General features: G+C 33.8%; 1 protein-coding gene across 2 annotated transcripts; it reads right to left on the bottom strand.

The window, feature by feature from the left end:
• Window positions 1–2,200: 2,200 nt before the first annotated feature.
• LOC123554512 (zinc finger and BTB domain-containing protein 41-like) lies at window positions 2,201–23,511 on the bottom strand. 2 transcript variants are annotated; one of them, XM_053547914.1, is made up of 8 exons: window positions 21,365–23,511; window positions 19,047–19,292; window positions 11,145–14,858; window positions 10,574–10,662; window positions 10,031–10,113; window positions 9,111–9,176; window positions 3,846–3,930; window positions 2,201–3,059 (listed from the first exon to the last, which is right to left on the bottom strand). In XM_053547914.1, exons 1-3 carry the CDS (start codon window positions 23,438–23,440, stop codon window positions 14,511–14,513), a joined length of 2,670 nt encoding a protein of 889 aa, XP_053403889.1. In that variant the 5' UTR covers window positions 23,441–23,511; the 3' UTR covers window positions 2,201–3,059; window positions 3,846–3,930; window positions 9,111–9,176; window positions 10,031–10,113; window positions 10,574–10,662; window positions 11,145–14,510. The 2 variants fall into 2 exon arrangements, with proteins under 2 accessions (XP_053403889.1, XP_053403888.1); XM_053547913.1 differs by having other exon boundaries at window positions 10,609–10,662.
• Window positions 23,512–24,561: the final 1,050 nt, after the last annotated feature.

Raw genomic sequence — 24,561 nt, 5'->3', positions numbered from 1 at the left:
TTCTATTTTTAGATCTACTGACCTAGGTTTTGACTTCTGTTGACCCAGTTTCAAACCTGACCTAAACATCATCAAGATGAACATTCAGACCAACTTTCATACAGATCCTATGAAAAATATGGCCTCTAGAGAGGTCACAAGGTTTTTTATTATTTGACCTACTGACCTAGTTTTTGATGGCACGTGACCCAGTTTCGAACTTGACCTAGATATCATCAAGGTGAACATTCTGACTAACTTTCATGAAGGTCCATTGAAAAGTATGGCCTCTAGAGAGATCACAATGTTTTTCTATTTTTAGACCTACTGACCTAGTTTTTGACCGCACGTGACCCAGTTTCGAACTTGACCTAGATATCATCAAGATGAACATTCTGACCAACTTTCATAAAGATCCCATGTAAAATGTGACCTCTAGAGTGGTCACAAGCAAAAGTTTACGGACGGACGGACGATGGATGACGGACGCTGCGCGATCACAAAAGCTCACCTTATCACTTTGTGACATGTGAGCTAAAAATAAAAAAAAAAAATTCCAACCTACCTATCCTAATTTTTTTTAGCATGTTACCGGAAACAATTTTTTTAGGCCTAAAAAGGACGGAAAATGCCAGTCTTAGAGCAGCTCATATATCATAAGCAATTATTCTATAATAATAATAATTTCTAATCATATGCCATTTATGTTGACATAATTTAAAAATGTCAATAGCTTTTGAAATAGGACAGTCTGATAAGATATACATGTATATCAACACTGACATGATTTGTCTTATCTCATATAGTTGAACTATTTTCAAATCATATGATATTGTTTAGAGATAGTACCTACTTTTTTAAATTTGAAAGGGGAACTGAAATATTCAAGAAATAACTCTATAAGTCCATCAATTATCAAAAAATATAAACAAACACACATTTTGTCTGCAAATTTTTAAAATATATTAATCACATTTTTTCATGTGTTAGAATATTCTGTGATGTGAAAGAACAGCTACTCTGTTTCACACTTTAGCAGACAATTCAAAGGGACAAAACTAGTACATGGCTGACCCCAGCTGACCTCATCATTTCCCTATAGTCAGTTTTAAAGAAAATGTCAACCTGTTTCATTGACAAGTGACACGTTTATAAAAGCAAAACATATAGTTTGGCACAATTTATTTTCACAAAATATCTTAAATAACATGCAATTTTTCAAGTCCTTATATATAAAAATAAATCTTCATCTATTATAAAATCAATATATTAAAGGCACATAACAACATTTAAAATTTTTATTACTTCCCTTTATGCATCATTTACAATTTTTTATTACTTCCCTTTATGCATCAATTACAATTTTTATTACTTCCCTTTAGCATTTTTTTTTTCAGTATACATGTAATTCAAATGCTATTAATTGTGTTTGTAGTAAATAACTGAGAAAACAATTCTAACTGATACAAATGTATCTTGAGGAGAGGTGATGTTAATGTCGTGCAGACTCAAGGTCATATGCTGAATTTCCAGAATTGATGGTGGAGGAATATCTCAGATCATCACAGTGATGATCACTGGCAGACAACTGGGTAGAACCAGTGATCTTCTGTAAGCTAGTTGGATGTCTTATTCACTTTAAGAAATCAATTACCTGAATGAGGATCAAACCTACATTGTTGATAGGCAAGTGCTAAGAAATCTGACACTTTAACCATTCAGCCAAAGAGACCCCAGTTTTATAAATATAAAACTCAGCAAATAAATTGGATGCTAAAAATTCTATCAATTATTTAAGTTACATGATAATGAATATTTTTTTATAGTATTTGTAAAAGAAAGAATACCAGAATTAAACAAAATCAGTAAATGCAATAATTTCATTATTAACACTTTCAGAACTAAATATCATGTACCTTCTTCATTAAAAGTTTTAAAAATATATAAGCAACAGTCACTCATTTCATGTAAAATAATGTGTTACTAAAACTACCTTTGGCACATACAACTACTCTGATATTATTATGCTCTCAAAGAAAAATTAACAGAGCACTGACTTAGGGTGCTAATGCTAGACATTAGGTTACATGCAAGAAAAGAATTATGTTTCTTTTGCCTTCTAACTGACCTACTGTTGATAAGAAATGTATAAATAATAAAACTATACCTGTAATAGTACCAAAAAATATAAGAGTTAAACTATCCAACTACAAAAATAAGTGTTCAAAGTTTAAGGCTGTACATTTTACAGTTTGTGCATTTTAGTTTCATAGAAAATGGACGCTTAACAAGAAAGTCCTAATCTCTTTGTTGAAGTGGTTCATAATTTCTCAAAATATTACATGTCGAGTAATGATTCTGTGCACTCAATTATCTAATAACAGTAATAAACAAGTGAACAATGTTTCAAAGCTATAGCTCAAACAGTATTCCAAAAATTGGGAAAAAATAACCAGGGAGACTTTTTATGTGTAGAAATACCATAATTCTTGATGCAAATAAAGTTATGGTTCTCGCACAACTTCCTTAACAAATGATGATGAACTCCTAAACAAAACTCAAAAAGTGTTAGTCTTATATCTTGCAATAAGAAATAAACCTAAATATTCATCTTAGCCTACACCAACGATCTACTGAAAATACCCTGCAGATTTCTATTGTTTTTATTTAAAAATCATGAAAAATATCTAATATATATTTAAGTTTTTATTAGTTCATAAATTCACTAGAAGAAAATTAAAATAATACACAAGTCATGTTTTTACTTGTAGCCAAAAACTGCTACACAATCACTCTTAGTTATACAAATTACATTAACATTTTCAGTCAGTTACAAAGTCATGAGATAAATAAAGTATCACATGGAGTTATGTTTCAAGTCAAAATATCACACTTCATACCACACTCAGATTCCAATAAATATTTAATATATTCCATCTCTTGGGTATATTCTTATACCTGGACAAAGCTCAGAGCTGTGATTTGAGACTAAAAGTTTCTGTCTTAACAACTGTAACAATATGTGACTACCCATTTGCATCTGTTATTACCATACACTTGAGAAGACACCAAAGACAGTTCTGTAAAACAATAAAGCTTCATAATATTTCTAGCATAACATAATTTGATAACATATGAGAAATAAGCAACATACAATATCAAATAAGTATTACATTTACTACTTTTATTGACTAATCATATATCTTGAATCATATATCATATCAAAAATTTTAATTAAAAATGCTGTATTAAATGTGTTTAATTTTAATATTATTATTCTATTAATGTTTACTTTAACAAGTGACAGATAATGCAGTGGCAAAACAGAAGTTTCTGACCATTGTAAAACTTTTTTAGTGTTCACCACTTGTTGTTGTTGGCAACAGTATTAGACTAAAAATGGTTCAAGGCATTCAAGAGCTAAAAACAAAAACTATATGTAATTAAATTTAAGTGAAATACATCATGTATGTGGCACACTGTTTTATTATGGGAACATTTGTGTGCAGTACTAACAAATGCAGTACAATGCATATAAAGTTACTAAAAAAAAAAATTTACTTTACATTCAACAGTGACCCCTGACCTTTGAGAGACAACCATGGGGCACGTGTGCCACACATAGTATAATCATAGGTAACATTTCTGTGTAGTAATAAAATCCTTCAATGCCTTAAAAGTTATGGTGCAATTTGTTTGTTTCTGTGCAATATCAAAATATCTTTCACTCATTAATGCTATTTTCTTATTTCACTTATGGCTGTGCCACTCATAATAATACTGCACCTGATATTTCTGTTGAAAAATATTTGGATATTACAAGCAAAACAAACAAATATCCTGTACATATGTACCCAGTAACTTACAAATAAACTTAAGTGTGCCATTTCTTTTGTCCTCACATATTTCATCGATTGAAAGGTCATAAACACCACATCCAGTGTACTGTATCTGAAAGAAATGAAAAATGATAAACTTTGTGTGAAACTGAACAAATATTATTTTACAAGTCAACAAGAACACCTTCTTAGTAAACAATTATTCTTAAAAATCCTTTTACACTGTCAGTTCTCAGAAAAAAACAATATCAATTTCACTTATATTACAAGAATACTAAATATTACAACACAAATTTCCGAAGTGTTAACATTGCCTTTCTGAATATACTAGTTTTGTTTTAAAAAAGAAAAGTAACACAAGCACCAGTGAAAGGAAGGAATTGAAATTTTGTGAATATCTTCTACAGTCAAATCTGTTTACACATACAATATTTGGCAGAAGTGACATCCATTTATTTTGATATAGTTAAAAGGATAATAATACAGAAATGTATAATTATTGTATTGTATTCCTGTACTTAAATCTGACTGTAATGCAAATGGTTGTTAGATAGTACTGTGTTAAACTTCTGTATGAAAACCTGTCCAAAACAGTAACCTGATTGTAATGCTAGTAACAAAACATTGTTTTAGTATCAACATGTTTTCCATAGTTAGCATTCAAGGAAATATTAAAGAAACATGTACCAACTTGATATTTTGTAAAGAATTTCTAAAACATAAATTTCAATATTAAAGTGGAAAACTCTCTTACAAGATAAGTGCTCAATTACAATGTCTGCTGTTGCAAATTGTAATAGAGCATTTTTGTATCGACCTGCTATCAAGCTGAAAGCATTTAAGTCAGTATTTCAATGGTGATCCTACTGATTAATTTAGGAAAACATACTCATGAAATGATGAAAGCTTTATCACATTCATCAAGACACAGTTTAGGAATGTAACTTTTTTGGGGAGGGGGCGGGGATTTATTTCTTCTGAACTGAAAGGAATGTAATATAGCCATAATCTTCCATAATAATAATACATATAAACAGGTAGTAATTTTCATTACAATTCTTATGTTAGCAACATAATTTAGTATTTACAAATTGCAATCATGTGAGAAAATTCTTAAAAAAATATATAGTAATATCCATTTCTAACTTAGTTCTTATATTTTATTTGAGTTTCTGAAACTTAGTATGTTATGTCAAATAAATTATGTTTTTAAAACACCTTTTAATGAAAGCATCTGTCATGGAAGGAAAACATCTAATGATGCAAAAACACAGCTTTGCTTATTTAAAAAAATAGCTTTTGATATCAAAACACAAGCGATTACAAAAACTGTTTGTTGCTAACACAAGCTGTATAATGGGTTTGTAAATGTGAAATGTGAGCCTAAATGCTCCAAAATTTAAAATTATGTGTAGACTACGTAAAATGTGTATCCAGTCAGTTAATTCATGCAAACTTATTGAATTGCCAAAATCACCTCAAAAATTCCTTTATTGAAAGATAACACCTTTCCATCATATTCTTTTTCAATGTCATCAGCTTCTTTCCAAATGTGATTAATTTTCTTTCCAACAACTTCTGTTGCACTTGAAATTTCACTTTGAATACTCTTCTTTCTGATTAAATTCATTAAATTCACTATAAGTTCTTCAATGTCTAGCTGCTTTCCATTTTTTGAGAACTGAACCAAATACTTTGTTTTTGATGTAATTACTACATTTTTTTTTAAGAAACTGATCTGATCTTTTAAATAAGCTAGTTTTCCTTTTTGGTATTCATGCCTTCTAACTTTGATCTAATTTCACTTTCATTGTCTGCACATCCTACTTTATCTATTTTGTCTTTTAAGTTTTTTTTCCTTTTCTTGCTTTTTATCATTACTTTCTATTTTCCTCCTTTTCCTTTCATTTATCAAATCAACGGATTTCTTAAATAACTGATTTTTTCTTTCACTTTCCTGCTGTTGAACAGCTTTCCTTTTCATTCTTGCATTTTCTATTATTGAATTTCTAATGTCTTCATTTTGCTCAATCAACCAATCTCCTGTGTCATTATTTTTAAACATTATTCTAGATTCCAGATTACAAGTATTGATATTTGGCGCTGACTTTAAACCAGAATCTAGCTTGGCCATAAGCCTTTCAACAGTTATATTGTTTTGTGGACAATGTTCGCTTTCCTTAACTAGATCTTTTGTGGTTCAAAGAATATGCCACCTTCAAGATACTCAGAGTAAGTTTTAAAAACACTTGTTATGAACAGCACTACATAACCGTTTTATAATCAATTCTGATATTTCATCGTTATTTACTTCATCAAAGAGTGAACTTTCAATTTCATCATTATATTTTCTTGGTCCACATATAAGATGAATTTGGTTTTTCAGAAACAAATCTGGTTGACTACTACCAGCTTTCATTACATCTATTAGACTGCTATAGACACCCGACACTTCCAAAACACTAGAATTCGACATAGTAATTTTCATATATGGGTCTGTAACTAGCTTGAAAATAATACCCAGAGCATGAATCACTGCAACAATAAATTCATTTTTCAGTCCATTAACAATAATGTTCTGTGTGAAGTTTAAACTGGTCTTTGATTCACACAAATATTCAAAATTTGTTTCTTTATAAAAAAGGTTCCAGCAGCATTATGAAATAGTGTATTGAATCGATTGCCTCTAAAATTTAAAATCGGTATAGATTTAATTCCCACACTTTTTAAGTAATTTGCAGTTAAAAGGGGATCTCCAGAACCATCTTTATAAAATAACTTTGAGACACATCGAATAGTATTGACCGTAGATATATTATTATCCAGTTTATATTTGTCTCTATGTTCCTTTTCAAGGGCTAACAATTTCTTTCTCACATATTTCTTGAATCTGTAGAATTGGATGAACAGAGCATTTAAAACTATTTAATTTAATATTTTTCTCGTCCATTAAAATTTTTGTAACTTTCTTTTCGGTAGCACAACGGTCAGTCATTGTGTTCTTTGTTTTTCTAAAAAAAAGAGTCATTTAGGTCTGGTAGGTTGCCAGAAACCGCAATATCACCAACTATCTCTGAGACTGTATTGACATAAGTTTCGGCTTTTCCGTCTATAATTTCTCTTAACCCTGCTGTGCAAGTCCCATTTTCAGAAGATATTTCTACCCCATAATAATGTCTTCCTTTTTTAGTTGTTGCATCACGATGCATTGAAAGTATATCTGATTCATTTATATTTTGAGCTATTTGCTGCTTTGATACTAAACCAAGTTCTGTTTGAAAATTTCTAACCGTTTTTTCTGAAGGTAAGTCTTCTATATCATAATCTACCAGTCTTAAAACGCATCTGACCACTTTTCCTATATTCTCAACACCAACATTTAAGCTGATTAATTCATAATAAACTTCTCTTAATTTGTTTTTGTATGGTTTACCATGGGATGATTCTCTACTTTCAAACAGTAACTTTCCGTCCAAAGATTTATCCTCTGTTAAACTTTCAATTTTTTCATCAAGTTCTTTCAGCTGGTGTTTGAAAAAATTGCACTGTACTTCTTTTTCTTTTACTTTCTTTTCTTTTATGTTATTCTGCCTTTTCAATAAAGTTTGGTACTTTAATTTTTGCTTTAAAATAGTATGACTTCGTCTTTTTAATTTTTGGTTAGTTTCGATATATTTTAGACTTGAGTCTTTCCTTTAAAAATAAAACTTCATTTGATAGTTTACGTATTCGTATTTCTTGCTCATAGATGGTTTGCATTCTTTCATTCCTTTTTTATTTCATCACTTTTCCTGTCAATCAATTTTGATTTTATCTCTGGCGCATAGAAAGTAGATGATATAAACTTTTCATATTGCTCGATGTCTTCCTTTTTCTTTAGGGAATTTGCTTTCATTTGTGCACTGGACACCTTTTTAATTAAACTCCATTTATTCACATCACTTTCCGCAATTTTCAGTCTTTTACAATATAGTTCATGAAAATGAGCAGCATTTCCGTTTACTAACTGATATAAATCAAGAACATCTTTATAATTTACAGTTTCAGTCATTTTGGCAATTCAGGTTTTAACAGTACCTTAAAGGCTGTAATGACAGATAATTTATACTAATTTAGCAGAAATAAAACCAGATGAAATGGATGAACACTATGAAATCATAAATATTTAAGGGGACTTTCCTTGGATTTCATGCTTGCATAAATCCACTATAAAATTAAATACCAATATGAAACAACATATGAGCCACGCCATGAGAAAACCAACATGGTTGCGACCAGGAAAGATCCAAACCAGTCTGCGCATATACCTAAAGATCATCAAGGTTAACATTCTGACTAAGTTTCATGAAGATACAGTCATAAATGTGGCCTCTACAGTGTTAACAAGCTTTTCCTTTGATTTGACCTGGTGACCTAGTTTTTAACCCCAGATGACCCAATAACAATCCTGTCCAAGACTTTATTGAGGATAACTTTCTGACAAAGTTTCATTAAGATTGAACCAATATTTTACCTCTATAGTGTTAACAAACTTTTCCTTTGATTTGACCCTGTGACCTAGTTTTTGATCCCAGATTACCCAATACCAAACTCGTCCAAGATTTTATTGAGGGACAGGGTAACATTGTGACCAAATTTCATTAAGATTTGACCAGAATTATGACTTCTATAGTGTTAACAGTCAAATTGTTTATGACAGACGACTGACGAACGACGACGGGCATAGGGCGATCACAAAAGCTCACCTTTGAGCACTTCGTGCTCAGGTAAGCTAAAATTAAACGCAGAATTCCTCATTGAAATTAAACAGAAAAAGTATGACCACAAACATTTCTACTATTTAAAGTAGAAACTGTGTGTTTTTGTCACAAAAACACGTTTTACCCATATGTATACCTTTACCTCTAACGGTAATTTTCAGCTTCAAAACAGAACGTGTCAGTGATACGCACAACTAGGCTTTGTACTGATCACTCCTATGAAGTATGAAGTTTTGTTGAAATATTTCCGGCAGTTTGACCTATGAAAGCCAGATAAGATTTTTCTGTTTTAAGTTCTGGTGGCTATTTTGTGCATAAAGCGGAATGTGCTAATGACATGCACAACTAAGGTTGGTACTAATCACTAATATGCAGTTTTATCGAAATCCGTCCAGTCATTTGACCTATGAAAGCTGGACAAGCTTAATGTGAATGGACAGACAGACAGACAAGGAACCCAAAAACAGTATGTCTCCCCATACATATGGGCAGACATAATTCCTTATTTTGACTATATTAAGCAAATGCATACCTTAATAATTCAAAATCTTTCAGGTCTTGTCACAGCTCATATAATATTCACATGCTACTATACAGCCTGAAAGATAGAAAATAAGCAATCGCTTCTTATAAAAAAAAACCATTTCATCACATGCTACTGTACAGCCTGAAAGATAGAAAATAAGCAATTGCTTCTTATAAAAAAAATTTCATTAAATAAGAAAATGCTAATGCACAAAATCATGATTATAACTTCACATTTCAAGTATATATATTTTATAGAAACTTAAAACAGACTACTAAGCTTTAAGTTATCAATTTTGTTAAGCTTGAGAAAAAAATTATTGATCTTAAAAAATATTTATTTCAAAGACATTTCATTGTATGAAACATTGCTTCTGAACATGCATGACAGAAAGAAATAAAAAGTAAAATTATTTGTTGGGTTTAACAACACAATTATAGGTCATATGGCGACTTTCCAGCTTTGATGGTGGAAGAAGACCCCAGGTGGCCCCTCCGTGCATTATTTCATCACGAGCGGGCACCTGGGTAGAACCACCGACCTTCCGTAAGCCAGCTGGATGGCTTCCTCACATGAAGAATTCAACGCCCCGAGTGAGGCTCGAACCCACATCGATGAGGGGCAATTGATTTGAAGTCAGCGACCTTAACCACTCGGCCACGGAGGCCTCTTAAAAAAAGTAAAATTAAGAGCACCATCTGTGGTTTTAACACTTGTGCGCAAGTGATTTTGTTTCACATAATGCAAGACAAGCTTATGGTTCTTTTAGCTCGTGCTCAGCTTCTGATCACAAATAAAGTTTAAATTTCAAAGCTATAGTATTAAAGAAAAGTGAATGTGGGAAAAAATATAAATACTGATACTGTCCCATTCAAAGCTAAGCAATATTGAAAATATATACAGCTTTTATAAAAATAATATAGTACCTTCATAACTGTTCAGAACAACATTTCCAACATTTTCGTATACGTGAATCCACAACAGTATGAATGCATATGAGAGTTCTTCACTGTAGAAAAAGAAATGAAATTGTTACTCTTGTTCTACATTATCACAAAATATACATGTTACATTTATTAGTCCGGTTTACAGTTGTATAGTTATATTGACTCGACTTTGCTCCTAAGTCACTTTGCCAGCTTCTCTTTATAGAGGTGCCCCTCTAGGCATTGCTTCACATATGTGTGGACAACTGGGTGGAACCACTGATCTATTTACAAGCCAGCTGGATGGCTTCCTCACACAAATAATTCTACTCCCGGACAATATTGGCAGGGGAGAATTGAGTTTGTCACACTAACCCCTTATGCTAGTTATGCATGCATATATTTAAAGCTGAATTACTAGTTAAACTGGTAAATTAATATTGATTTAAAAAGACATTACCTCCCTTTATATGGAAAAGAAACATCTAAAATAATTAAATAAACATTTTAAAGAAAACTGAATATTCTATCAGTAAACTTTACCAATATCAAGTACACTAAATTAATGTTACCATCACCTTGCATCAAAATGAGATAAAAACACAATATCCAATGACGATATGTAAAGCAGTCTGAAATAAAAAATTATATCAAGATAACATAAGTTTTATTATAAATCATTCAAAGAAATAATATATGCTTTCACATGATATAAGTATAGAATAATACTATATTCATAAATCTAACTGTAAAATATTTACAAAGATACAATTTTGATTCATTTCTTAATGTTAAAACAAACTATACATGAAGGAAGCAACTCCTGTAAACTTACGACGATATTTTGTAACTGAATATATAATGCAACTTTTTTAATTGAATCCGAGGTCCATTTTCTCTAAATTTTTCTACACAATTTATTCAGTACATACACTTCAAAACTGGCAGTACCAGTAAATGTTCGTGGAAGTCTTTAAACTTGTATTTCTGTCATTTGTCACCACCGAACTATCCCACATAAAAGTAAAAGATAAACACGTCTCAATTCACGTGTCTTTTTTATATTTATAGCATTTATTCAAATAAATCGTTATTGATTAATAGAAAGTTATACTTCTCTGCAAAAGCTACGCGTATCAAATATCGCTGACAGCCACACGAATCCACTATATCACACATAAATCATCAACACTTTCTTTCTTTCCCAAAACGTCAAATCAAACCGGAAGTCAAAGACCGAATAAACCGGTGAGCATGTAACTTTCATCTTTTATGAAATAAAATTTACGCACAGACCACTAAGTACGGTGTCTATATTGTTAAAGGGACTGACCTCCAGATTTTGGCTAAAAAATTATCTTTCTTTCAAATTGAAGTTTAGTCATATTATGAACACCGGAATACGAGTTTTTGTTTCTAAACTGTTTTTAAAATGCCATATCAAGAAACATGAGGGCCATCATGGCCCTATATCGCCATTTCATCTGGCCTACTGATCTAGTTTTTGATCCTACATGACCCAGTTTCAAACTTGACCTAGAGATCATCTATACAAACATTCTGATTAAGTTTCATAAAGATTGGATTACAACAGTTACAGTGGCCTCTAAAGTGTTAACAAGCTTTCCCTTTAACTTGACTGGGTGACCTAGTTCTTGACCTAACATGTACTAGATTCCAACTTGACCTAGAGGTCATCAAGACAAACATTCTGACCAATTCTCATGACTTTCAAACTTATACTTGTGGACTCCAGAGTGTTAACAAGATTTTCCTTTGATCTGGCCGACTGACCTAGTTTTTGATCCTACATGAATGACCCAGTTTCGAACTTGACCTAGAGATCATCAAGACAAACATTCTGACCAAGTTTCATAAAGACTGTGTCACAAATGTGGCCTCTAGAGTGTTAATAAGGCAAATGTTCAAGGACGACGACACATGACAATGACTGGTCACAATAGCTCACCTTGAGCACCTCATGCTCTGGTGAGCTAAAAAAAGATTACAGTAAAACATCGCTCGCTCGAGGTCGCAAGGGGATGAGCAAAATGCTCGAGTTATCCATGGTTTCGAGCGACCCAAACATTGACCAACATAAGAAGAAAATTGTTTGTTTTACCAATATCAATTGTCACCGCGACCAGTTGCAGATTAAAAGGTGATGCATAATAATAACATGCTTGTGACATTTAAAAAAAACGTATTACAAACGTTATCTATGATAGACGTTTCAATACGCACTTTGTAAATGGCACACGTGAAGAAACAACTAGGACTTTTTATTTTTATTTATCAACAAGTGCATATCAAAATTATCGTCTCAATTTTATGAAAAGGCCATATTATTTCCTTCACTTGCATGCAAACAACTGCTGATTAAAATACTAAAATCTCATGACAGTCTCCTCGATCCCACAGAAAAGAAGATTTAAGTAATCAGTTATTCATCAATATCTGATCAATAAAACTTTTGTTCAACCTTTTATCAATAATTAATCTCATTATCAGATCAAATATACCGACAAACAAACATTTAGGATAGTCGCGGAATAGACCATGCAATTCTCACGATGTGTGGAAAATTTTAATTAACCGATAAATTCTGACCACCGAAGGTGTGAAAAATTTTGACACCTCTGCTCGAGTTTGCCAGAAGCAACAAAGAGTAAATTAATACACAGGGACCAGATGTCATGCTCGAGCGATCGAGTTATCGATGCTCGATCCAGCCGTGGTAATTTCGCATAGAAAATAGAAGGAAATCGGCCGGGACCACATGAATTGAACGAGCGAGCCCGGGTACTCGAGTAATCGATGCTCGAGCGAGCGGTGTTTCACTGTACCACTTGGGAATCGAACCCGGACCACCGTGGCAATGTAAGTTTTCCGCTGTCGCTACCAACAGCATTATGGGGGATTTAGTATTTAATGTGTAATAAATAATATAGATATTTATGATTTACAAATAAACCTCGAGTGAAGCGTTACAAATGCTTTTCGATTTTCAACATAAAAAATTAAAAACAACTAATTCTCATGCGATTCCGTAACATACAGTCTGTCAGTAATTAAGTTACAAAGCATTCTTAAGAAATATAGCATTAATTTCCAAATACATTGTATCTAAAAAAAAATTTTTTTCATTTTAAACATGATCAGTGATGTTAAAAATCAACTTACTGATGCTCTAAAGGCATAACACCCTTATATGTATTCATTTTCTGACACAAAAATAATTTCCGAAAAGTCTCACTTGATAAAAAAAAAAATCTGACCTACAAATGTACCTACCCTAATTTTTTTTTAACTTATTGCATGTGTTTAAATAGAGTAAAGAATGGGAATACCGTATTTTGGTGTGTATAGGTCGCGGTAATGTATATTCCGCATCTAATTTTTGCTCTGGAAATGGTCGGAAAATTTAACTTCTAGCGTATTAGTCGCAGTTAAATTTCGGATTTTTTCCCCAGCAATATTTAATATTTACTGGCAAAAAAGTTATGGCGGCGGCCATATTGATGCCGCGGACTGAATTATTATCAGAACCTGATTGGTGGAAATCGGACAGTGTTATTTTTGTTCCCAACCGTTTCGTACCAACAGTAGTATCGGTAACAGATTATATCAAAGAAAAGCGGCTTTTTGACACTAATTGGCAGCAGACGGTTTGCGTTTACATTCTGTTATCATGCAAGTTTAAGTGTGAATTGTTTGCACAGCAATTATAACACCTTTCCGTGTCATGTAATTAACCGCGTTCTTTTGATTCTGAGTAAAAAGATTAACAAAATATCTCTTTTTGGATTTTTTTCTTTTATTTAAAAATCAGAAGTAAAAAATTATCTTTCAAGTTTTTTAATACGCTAAGAATTAGTATAAACAATGTTTGGAATGGAGGACGGATCTGTCCAGATTTTATCCAACCCGGGGTACATGTCAATGGCGTCCAGTAAAACGAAAGTAGAAACAAACGTAATTCAGACTGCAAAAACATCTTTGAATTAAAGTCATTCGTAATTTTAATAGTCTGTATGGGTTATTTACGATATATTTTATTGAAAGTAACCGCTATTGGTTGAAAAGCCGCCGATATTGATATTTTTATCCATTTTGTTCGTTCGTAACAGATGCACGTAATTTTGCGAGAGCTACGGTCAGAAAATTGGCCCGAAAAAAAAAACTGCTGGCAATGTTCTGTCCTATAGGTCGCAGGAACTTTTTCAGGCAGCAGAATGGGTAGAAAAAGTGCGACCTATACACACCAAAATACGGTATTATGAATTTGACACTGTTCCTTATCAACGAAAATTCATTATAAGTGAAGTTTACTGTAATTTCATTACACTGATGATGATAAAGCAGTTTTTGAAGCTATATGGCTTCTTAACGAAATTTTTTCTTTTCTGTTAGATGAAGATAGTTGGCATGTTTTCAAAGTTCTTGTGTTTCAAGATTCATTGTTTATCAGTCTCAATATTCACTGATTATCCAGCACATTAATAATTCTATAATAATTTTTCCCATCTACAGAGTTTGAATCATTCATTTCTATTATATCACCATGCTCAATTTGTAAAGAATGTGCTTGATTTTCTATTGTAAACACAGCACTGTTCTGTTCATTCTGATCAATCACAACTTCCATCGGTTGTCCTTGATTATCTGCTGACATCAAGGATATGTTCTGGTCATTTTGACCAAGTAAAACCTCCACAGGCTGCTCTTGATTTTCAGATGCTGCTGCATGACTCTGTCCATTATCATCGATAACAAGGCTGATTTCCTGCACAGAAGATGTTTCTGGTTCTAACACTTCCCCTTGCTCCTGAAAGTAGACAAATCACGGTACTAAAATACCTTACTTTCTTCAATGTTCAGAAAAGGAAAAAATAACAAAACTCATGGAGAAAGAAATGCATACCCTGAATAAATTCTTATTCAATCAAAATCCTCAATATTAAAGTGAATATGATCACTATTCAAACTTCTAAAAAATAAACAAGAGAGTCATGATGACCCTGGATCGCTAACCTGAGAAATATGACCTACATGTTTCAAATGTCAAACTGATGATTTTTAGAAATTTTTTGGAAGATTTTCCGATGAACAATCAAGTAACCCCTTGGACGGGGCCAATTTTACCCTGGGGGTCATGATTTGAATAAAGTTTGTAGAAGTCTACTAGGCAATGTTACGTATCAAATATCTAAGATCTAGGCCTCCTGGTTTATTTTTAGCAAATTTATGAAGTTTTCCCTATGTCAATCAAGTAACCCCTGGGGCTGGGTCAATTTGACCCTGAGGGGGAGGGTCAAGATTTGAACAAATTTTGTAGAGGTCCACTAGGCAATGCTACATGTCAAATATCTAAGCTCTAGGCCTTCTGGTTTATTCTTAGAAAAATTTTGAAGATTTTTCTATGTACAATCAAGTAACACCATGGGGCGGGGTCAATTTGACCCTGGGGGTCATGATTTGAATAAATTTTGTAGAAGTGTACTAGGCAATGCTACAGGTCAAATATCTAAGATCTAGGCCTTCTTATTTATTTTTAGAAAAAATTTGAAAATATTCCTATGTAAAATCAAGTGACCCCTGGGGTGGGGTCAATTTTGACCCCGTAGGTCATGTTTGAACAAATTTTGTAGAGGTTCACTAGGCAATGCTACATGTCAAATATCTAAGCTCTAGGCCTTCTGGTTTATTTTTAGCAAATTTATGAAGTTTTCCCTATGTACAATCAAGTAACCCCTGGGGCTGGGTCAATTTGACCCTGAGGGGGAGGGTCAAGATTTGAACAAATTTTGTAGAGGTCCACTAGGCAATGCTACATGTCAAATATCTAAGCTCTAGGCCTTCTGGTTTATTTTTAGAAAATTTTGAAGATTTTTCTATGTACAATCAAGTAACCCCATGGGGCGGGGTCAATTTGACCCTGGGGGTCATGATTTGAATAAATTTTGTAGAAGTGTACTAGGCAATGCTACAGGTCAAATATCTAAGATCTAGGCCTTCTGGTTTATTTTTAGAATAATTTTGAAGATATTCCTATGTAAAATCAAGTGACCCCTGGGGTGGGGTCAATTTTGAACCATGATTTGAAAAAATTTTGTAGAGGTTCACTAGGCAATGCTATATGTCAAATATCTAAGCTCTAGGCCTTCTGGTTTATTTTTAGAATTTTTTTTGAAGATTTTCCTATGTAAAATCAAGTGACCCTTGGGGCGGGGTCAATTTTGATCCCGAGGGTCATGATTTCAACAAATTTTGTAGAGCTCTAGGCCTTCTGGTTTATTTTTAGAAAATTCTGAAGATTTTTCTATGTTCAATCAAGTAACCCCATGGGGCGGGGTCAATTTGACCCCGGGGGTTCATGATTTGAACAAATTTTGTAGAGGTCTACCAGGCAATGCTACATGTGAAATATCTAAGCTCTAGGCCTTCTGGTTTATTTTGAGAAAATTTTTTGAAGATTTTCCTATGTAAAATCAAGTGACCCCTGGGGCGGGGCCAATTTTACCACGGGGGTCATGATTTGAATAAAGTTTGTAGAAGTCTACTAGGCAATGCTACATGTCAAATATCTAAGATCTAGGCCTTCTGGTTTATTTTTAGCAAATTTATGAAAATTTCCCTATGTACAATCAAGTAACCCCTGGGGCTGGGTCAATTTGACCCTTGGGGATCGCTCACCTGAGAAATATGAGCTACATGTTTCAAATGTCAAACTGATGATTTTTAGAAATTTTTTGGAAGATTTTCCGATGAACAATCAAGTAACCCCTTGGACGGGGCCAATTTTACCCTGGGGGTCATGATTTGAATAAAGTTTGTAGAAGTCTACTAGGCAATGTTACGTATCAAATATCTAAGATCTAGGCCTCCTGGTTTATTTTTAGCAAATTTATGAAGTTTTCCCTATGTCAATCAAGTAACCCCTGGGGCTGGGTCAATTTGACCCTGAGGGGGAGGGTCAAGATTTGAACAAATTTTGTAGAGGTCCACTAGGCAATGCTACATGTCAAATATCTAAGCTCTAGGCCTTCTGGTTTATTTTTAGAAAATTTTGAAGATTTTTCTATGTACAATCAAGTAACCCCATGGGGCGGGGTCATGATTTGAAAAAAATTTGTAGAGGTCCACTAGGCAATGCTACATGTGAAATATCTAAGCTCTAGGCCTTCTGGTTTATTTTGAGAAATTTTTTGAAGATTTTCCTATGTAAAATCAAGTGACCCCTGGGGTGGGGTCAATTTTGATCCCGGGGGTCATGATTTGAACAATTTTGTAGAGGTCTACTAGGCAATGCTACATGTCAAATATCTAAGCTCTAGGGCTTCTGGTTTTTGAGAAGAAGATTTTTTTAAGATTTTCCTATGTAAAATCAAGTGGCACCTCGGGCGGGGTCATGATTTGAACAAAATTGGTAGAGGTCCACTTGGCAATGCTTCACACCAAATATCTAAGCTCTATGGCTTCTGGTTTTTGAGAAGAAGATTTTTAAATTTTTCCTTTCGGTTGCCATGACAACCAGAGTTCTGCATGGAATTCAATTCTTTGAATAATTTTTGTAGAGCTTCACCCAAGGAACATTCCTGTGAAGTTTGGATGAAATTGGCCTAGCGGTTTATGAGGAGATGTCGTTTAAAGTAAAAGTTTATGGACGGACGACAGACACCGGACGGTGAGTGATCCTAATAGCTCACCCTGAGCCTTTGGCTCTGGTGAGCTAAAAATTGTAATATTCTCTAGACGATGCAGTGAAATTTAATGCTAATTGTTGAATTGGTATCTTTCATTTAAAATGTCAGTTAAATGACATCAGCTTTCTTTTGCTTGACCTTCAGCAGTAATCTTGACCTACTGCAACTGTAGCACGGGTCAAGTACTGTCTTGATGAGATGAACATCTGATTCAAGTTCATAAAAATCCTTTCAAGAGGCCAGAAGATCTGGTCTAAACATGAAATTCAAGGCTCAAATGTTTGACAATAAGCTGAAACCTTGACCTCTGGCTGACAAAATGATTGACAGCTTGAAAACTATTCTCTTCCAACTTCGATGGGGACAACAAACAAAAAAAATTCATTTCACAGGAAAATTTCTCTTCAGTACCAAGAGTGCATTTTTTAAATTACATAACATTTTTTTTGCCTGAAACAAAATTCGAAAATTAAACCTCATTTCCCTTTCACTGTAATTTTAAACATCAATTCACAATTTTGCTGAATTATAATTTAACATTTTCATGATAACTGATCCCCCAAAAAGTTCTTAAAAATATTGTCTTTAAAATCACAACTTATCTTACAGGAATTTTCTCAACATAATGACAGAGTGCATGACGTAATCATTTTAAACTATTCCACATAATACTAGCCTACATAAAAAACTTTTCCATGATGCCAAAGAGGAAGCTTTGAGACAAGTTTCAATCAAATACATGCAATGGTTACTGAGATATGATCTTACAAACAAAACTTTAACGAAGATGTGATGACACCCGGGTGAGTAGAATAGCTCTCACTATTCTTTGAATAAACAAGCTAGAAAGAGATATAATTCTGACAAAATGAAAGGTAATGTTATGTCACTTGTCCAGAGGGATCATCTCATGGGGCAGTTTATGCTAAACCTGCTTACATGCAAATTTCTGTGATGCTGATGCAGACAAAATGGTAACAACAAAAGCTCTACTATTTAATATGAAATTAAAAACAGCCAGGCTTGAAAATGGAGTTTTCAGTTCTTTTAAAATACTACCGCTAGATGCCATAACATATTAACCCTTAGCCTGCTGGCGGCAAGTGATTCTGCCTTTGCAACCAGTGCAGACCAAGATCAGCCTGCACACCCTTGCAGTCTGATCATGGTCTGCACTGCTCGCTATAATTCAATTGAGTAAATTTTCAGTAAACACCCCTTCGAATATTAAATGGTATTGCCCAAATTGAATGATGGACCAGTTCATTATAGAAATTTAGCAGGGTAAGGGTTAATGTCAAACTCATTACCTCTTGTGAAGTCTGCTCAGCAGCAATTAACAGGTTTGCAATGTCCTGCACTGCCAGCTCCGAGCCAGACTGGCCCAGGGACTGTGGTGCCTCTATCACATACTGGTATGTGTTTGAGCCTTGTTCCACTTCCACCAGGAGTGACGAGGAGGACTGTGAGGGTTCAGCCGGAACATTCTCTACAAAGGCTGCAGTGGAGGTGTCCTGTGTATATGTACCATCACTGACTGCAATGTGTTGTTCTTCCTATAAACATTTAATGCATTTTTTATTTGAATAAATAAAAAAAATTCTGGATATATACTGGATGACAAGATTGTCACATTGATAAAAAAGAAAACAATGTTGTCATACTTATAAAAAGAAAAATGTACATTGAAACACTTAAAGAATTCACCAGGAGAATGGCATCTTGTAAATGAAATAAACATGTATTTAGGTAAAAAAAAATTGTTTGTTTTGTTTAACTGAACTCTATTTTTTGATAGTATTTCAGTTATATATAATGACCATTTAATCAAGCATTTCAGTTCTATAAAATGGTCATTTAATCAACCCAGTACTCCTGAATTTTGTATACAGTTGTTCCTGTCCTAACATGCCACCTACAAGGTCACTTAGGTGCTACTGACTCTCCTGCATGACAAATTTATGCCTAAAGATGTACTTCTTACCCAAATTGTAATGGTCAATTTATGATTTCCCTTCAGGTGTACTCACAGCTTTGAAATTTACAAGATTTTTTTGCTTACATTAGAATAAGCTACACATGTGCTCAATAAACATGAATATGTGGATTTTAAGTCACAGCAACACAATTTTTGTCCTAAAGCGATTTTCCAACTATAAGTTAAAAATCAGACTTGCCAATTACTTCCCCTTGTGTTACATTGTACATTAATCATTGCCATTACAAATATCACCAAGACGAAAACTGCATAAAGCAGTCAGGGGTGTAACTGTTTTAAGATATGTAACCTATTTCAGTTACTTTTCAAGCATTTTATAACCTGTATTAGTTATAAAATATAGTGAACTCAGGTAAGTTATTCAAAAAAAGTCTTTTTGCTGTTCTCACAAAGTGACCTTTAAAGTGAAATTAGTAGCAAACTGTGGTTAATCAAATTCTCTTTTAGTCTGAACATGACCTGATAAGCATAATGGGATGTTAAGAGTTTTATAGCTTTAAAACTTTTGCTTAAAACTTGATCAGCCTTGCGTAAAAATTTTTACTGCATAGCTGGAAAGATAAATGTTCAAGGATTCAGGAAATAATTGTATTAGTCTCATTCAAAATGAGGAATTGGAACAGGAGGGCTTTGTAATATTTTATGATAACTGAAACAAGTTATGAAAGTATAAGTAATAACTCAAATGGGTTATAAACTGCAATAACTTGAAACAGTTACACCCCTGACTGTAAAGTATTACCCACTTCATTCATTTTCAGGAGTATTGCCCAACCTGGGAAAAACCGTCCAGGAAAACTCGGGTTTTCCCACCCTGAGCGGGTAGTCGCCAACCGAAAGAACCGAAAGAACCGAAGCTTATATATCATTTCAGGTACAGCATGCAAATTTTGCACCATGAACCAAGATAGTACCACAAACTTGCTATACATATATATATGCTAGATAGCTTCCTCACATGGAAGAATAAAGCTGGGTTGTGAACCAACAGAGGTGAACGGGAAGTGATTCAAAATCAATGCGACTTTAACCCCTAAAAATTTAAATTGCCATTAAATTGCCATTCATGCCTGCCAGTAAATATGATAAAAAGCTTATTTTTCAGATTGTTATAGGCAGGGTTTCCACTGGGCACATTTTTTTTCCCGCCACTTAAATTTTTAAAGAAAAAGTTGCGTGTGGCAGAGGATCAATAATGTCGAAAAAATAAGAATGAATATAATATCACTCAATTAGTTCAGTTAAATATAGCATAACTGTTGCCATATTAAGTGTTTTACAAGAAATTGGGAATGGAGGCTGGGCTTTTACAAGTGGGTAAAACATCCAGCGTTTTTTTTTCTTCAATTGTGGTTAGTGAGATTAATGAAGTATTTAAATTTAAAAGTGTTAGCTTTAACCTAGTTTACTGACAAAAGATTCTTAACATTTTAATACATTTTCAGACCTGCATTTTCATGTCAAATTTTCAGGTTTTTCAACTTTTAATTCTAATTCTGGAGAAAAACATGCTACATTTATACTTGGCACCTTTGATTGGGGTCCAAAGTCAGCCAAATATTGAACCAAACATGAACGCAGGTTGCCTTGTATGAGTATAATAAAATCTGGAATGTGGACATGATATACCTGATATGCTTCCTCACTGTCTGCAAGTACTTCTGTACCAGATAAAGCTGACATGACTTTATTTGGGTATCCATTTTTGGTAGTGATTATCTGCATTATCTCCCCTGCTGACTTTGAGTGATTTAGGACTTCTTCGTTCTGTATCAGTACTCCATGTGCCTTTAACATGTGAAGTATCAAATATGACTGCTCGAGAAAGCCTTGAACACAGATGTCACATTTAAAGGGAAAGGCATCTGCATGATCACCATGCATGTGTTCAATCAAACGAATCTTATGAGCAAAACTTTCACTGCAGTATGAGCAATAAAATTTATCCTCATCCGCTTTGTCATATACGCTATTTCTTGGCATAAAAGGAACTGCATAGTCCGGAATATGATGAACTGACATCATGTGTTCTTTAAGAAGTGGAGCTTTTGCAAAACTGCCCTTACACTCTTTGCAAGAATATGGGAAAATATTAAAGTGTACATGCTGAACATGTGTAATCATTGGCACCTTTTGAGAAAAACCTTTTCCACAATATGAACAATGAAAACATTCTGACTGCGGTTTATGAATGAAATTCAAATGCCTTTTTAGGTTATACTCAAAGTTAAACAGTTTGCCACAAATTTCACATCTGAAACGTTTAGATATATCAGAACCATGGGCTTTCATATGCCGCCTCAGCTGAGATTTATTATAGAATTGTTTGTTACAAACTTCACACGACACATGTTTATTCCCAAAATGATTTAAATCAATATGCTGCCTTAGTGATCCGTGTGACCTGAATGATGCTGTACAGAGATGACAAAACGCTTTCTTTCCAACTTCCACATGCATATTACGAACATGCATTTTCAAATTGGCCAAGTTTTTACTTTTACAGTTACAGAGGGGGCAACTAAAATCTACATCCTTATGAGCCGTTTCCTTGTGATTCTTTACACTTGAACTATCTACGAATGTTTCCCCACAAAAACAACAGGAACATTCTTTCAGTTTAGAAATTTCCTTTAAGTACTCATCTAGGCCTTCTGTTTTCTTATGCTTTTTCAAGAGGTGTTTATATGCTGCTGTATAGCCACAGATTTTTTTACCGCATACTTTGCAATCTATCAATTTTCCTCTTGTCTTTTTGATGGTCTCAGACACAGCACCTTTACTAAGAATTTCCTTCACCTGTTCTTTTATTTTCTTTGCATAGATTTTGTTTTCTTTAAAGGCTACCTCATTCTCAGTTTTTCTCTTTATTTTCTTTTTGAATCTCATTACTTCTTCATCACTATTACTGTCTGACACCATCACAGATTCTTCACTTTCATTTCCATCAATGCCAGTACCTTTTACGAGAGCCATTATTTTTGAATTGAGTTTCCTTCCTCTTAAACTATATCTCTTTCCATCATTAATCATAGAATCCTTTTTAACACTGTCTGAATCTCTTTGTGAATTGGTCAACTCAGATTCATCCTCATGCACAATTTTGTCCTTTTCGTCAGCTGTATTTACTGTGGCATGGATGTCAGAGGGCTTAAGTATCTCATGATCCACCTTATCTACGATTTCTTTATCTGATGTCTGATTACATTTCACTTTCCTAGGCCGACCTCTCTTACGTTTCACTGTGTCTGAGGATTTAGGCCGCTGCCTCTCAGAATGAATGCTCCCTTTTGCTGACAGGACCAGTTCTTGTTCTATGCTTGTTTTATCTGCAGTGGTGTTTATATTCTGATAAGTATCTCTCGCTTGAACAGAATGCTCCAAAACTTGTTGCTCTCTTTGAATTCCCTGGGACTGGTTAGCTTCAATGTCACATTCTTTGTGAAATCCATCCTCTAGGCTGTTTATTATACATTTACTTACACCATCGGAAGTTAAAAATTGAAGTTTATCAAATGTTATTTTCAAATGCGTTTTCATATTCGTAAATGTCAGGTTTACTTCTTGGTGATGGGTAGGGAAAATACCACTTGTTTCGAAGACGAATTTTTCGTCGTTTTCAATACCAATCAATGCTTCTTTCACAAATTCTAGAGGCAGTTGTAATTCTACACATGAATGCATTAAAGAATCAGCCTCCATCATTCAAAATTATTGTTTATTTTATCATTAAATAGTTAATAATTTTCAACGTTTTCCCAGTGTAGCGTAAGAACTACTATACCGTGAGAAACACACTAACGTCCAACGCTATGACTAGATACCGAAAAGGGCCTTTTCCGCAAGGGCCTGCCATATGTTTATTATTGGAAATTATTTAATTATTACTTCATATTTCATTTAACAAATTAAATTTAAAATAAAAAAATTATCAATACTCAAATTATAAATGAATTATAGACAAAATACGGGTCATGACATAATTTACCGCGCTGATCGGAAAGGGCTTAACATGACTGGAAAGGGCCTGCTATATGTTTATTATTGGAACTTATTTATTTATTTATTCATATTTCATTTAACAAAGAAGCGAATTCGATGAATTGGTATCCCCCGCCGATAGGGTTTGTGGTGAGGAATGGCAAAAAATATATCCGGGAAAAAGTTAGTCTGAAGGATGATACGAAGAAGCAAAGAATTTCAAAAGTCAAAATCAGTTTAACAGAAAATGAATGCTTTTTTTTTGTTGGGGTGGAGGGGAGGGGGGCAGCGGGGGTGACTGGATGAGGGTACGAAACATCACATGTTGATAATAAATAGTGATAGAAAATTAAAAATGAAAAAAAAAAAAATGGCGAGCGGGGATGCATGATCGGGGTGGTGGGCATGACTCAGCTGGGTGGAGGAGTGAGGTGGGTGCATGAACAGTACAACTTTGCACGTTGATAGATATTCATGGAAGGTTTGAACAAAGGAATGATTTTTTGGGGGTGGGAGGGGGGGGGGGAGGGGGAGGGGGTGTGACCAAGGCAAGGTGGTGGCCAGGTGTGGATACACAACTTCCTATGTTTATAATAAATGTTCATGGAAAAAGAATGAAAGAAGTTTAATGAAATTCTACCAATTGGTTGGTTTGTTATGTACCAATCTGTAGATTTTTAAACAATTAAAAGACAATTACTCTAAGGAAAATCGACTAATCAAAAAAAAATGACGGGCATCATCGCAGTATGTTGGTGCATGTTTATTTCAAGTTTTATGAAATTCTACCTGATAGTTACTGAGAAAAGGCTGCGGACGGACATTTTTGGGCATTTTTCATTAAA

This window comes from Mercenaria mercenaria, chromosome 7, assembly GCF_021730395.1.
Source record: "Mercenaria mercenaria strain notata chromosome 7, MADL_Memer_1, whole genome shotgun sequence".
Lineage (NCBI taxonomy): Eukaryota > Metazoa > Mollusca > Bivalvia > Venerida > Veneridae > Mercenaria > Mercenaria mercenaria.
This window is presented reverse-complemented; position numbering and strand designations above follow the sequence as displayed.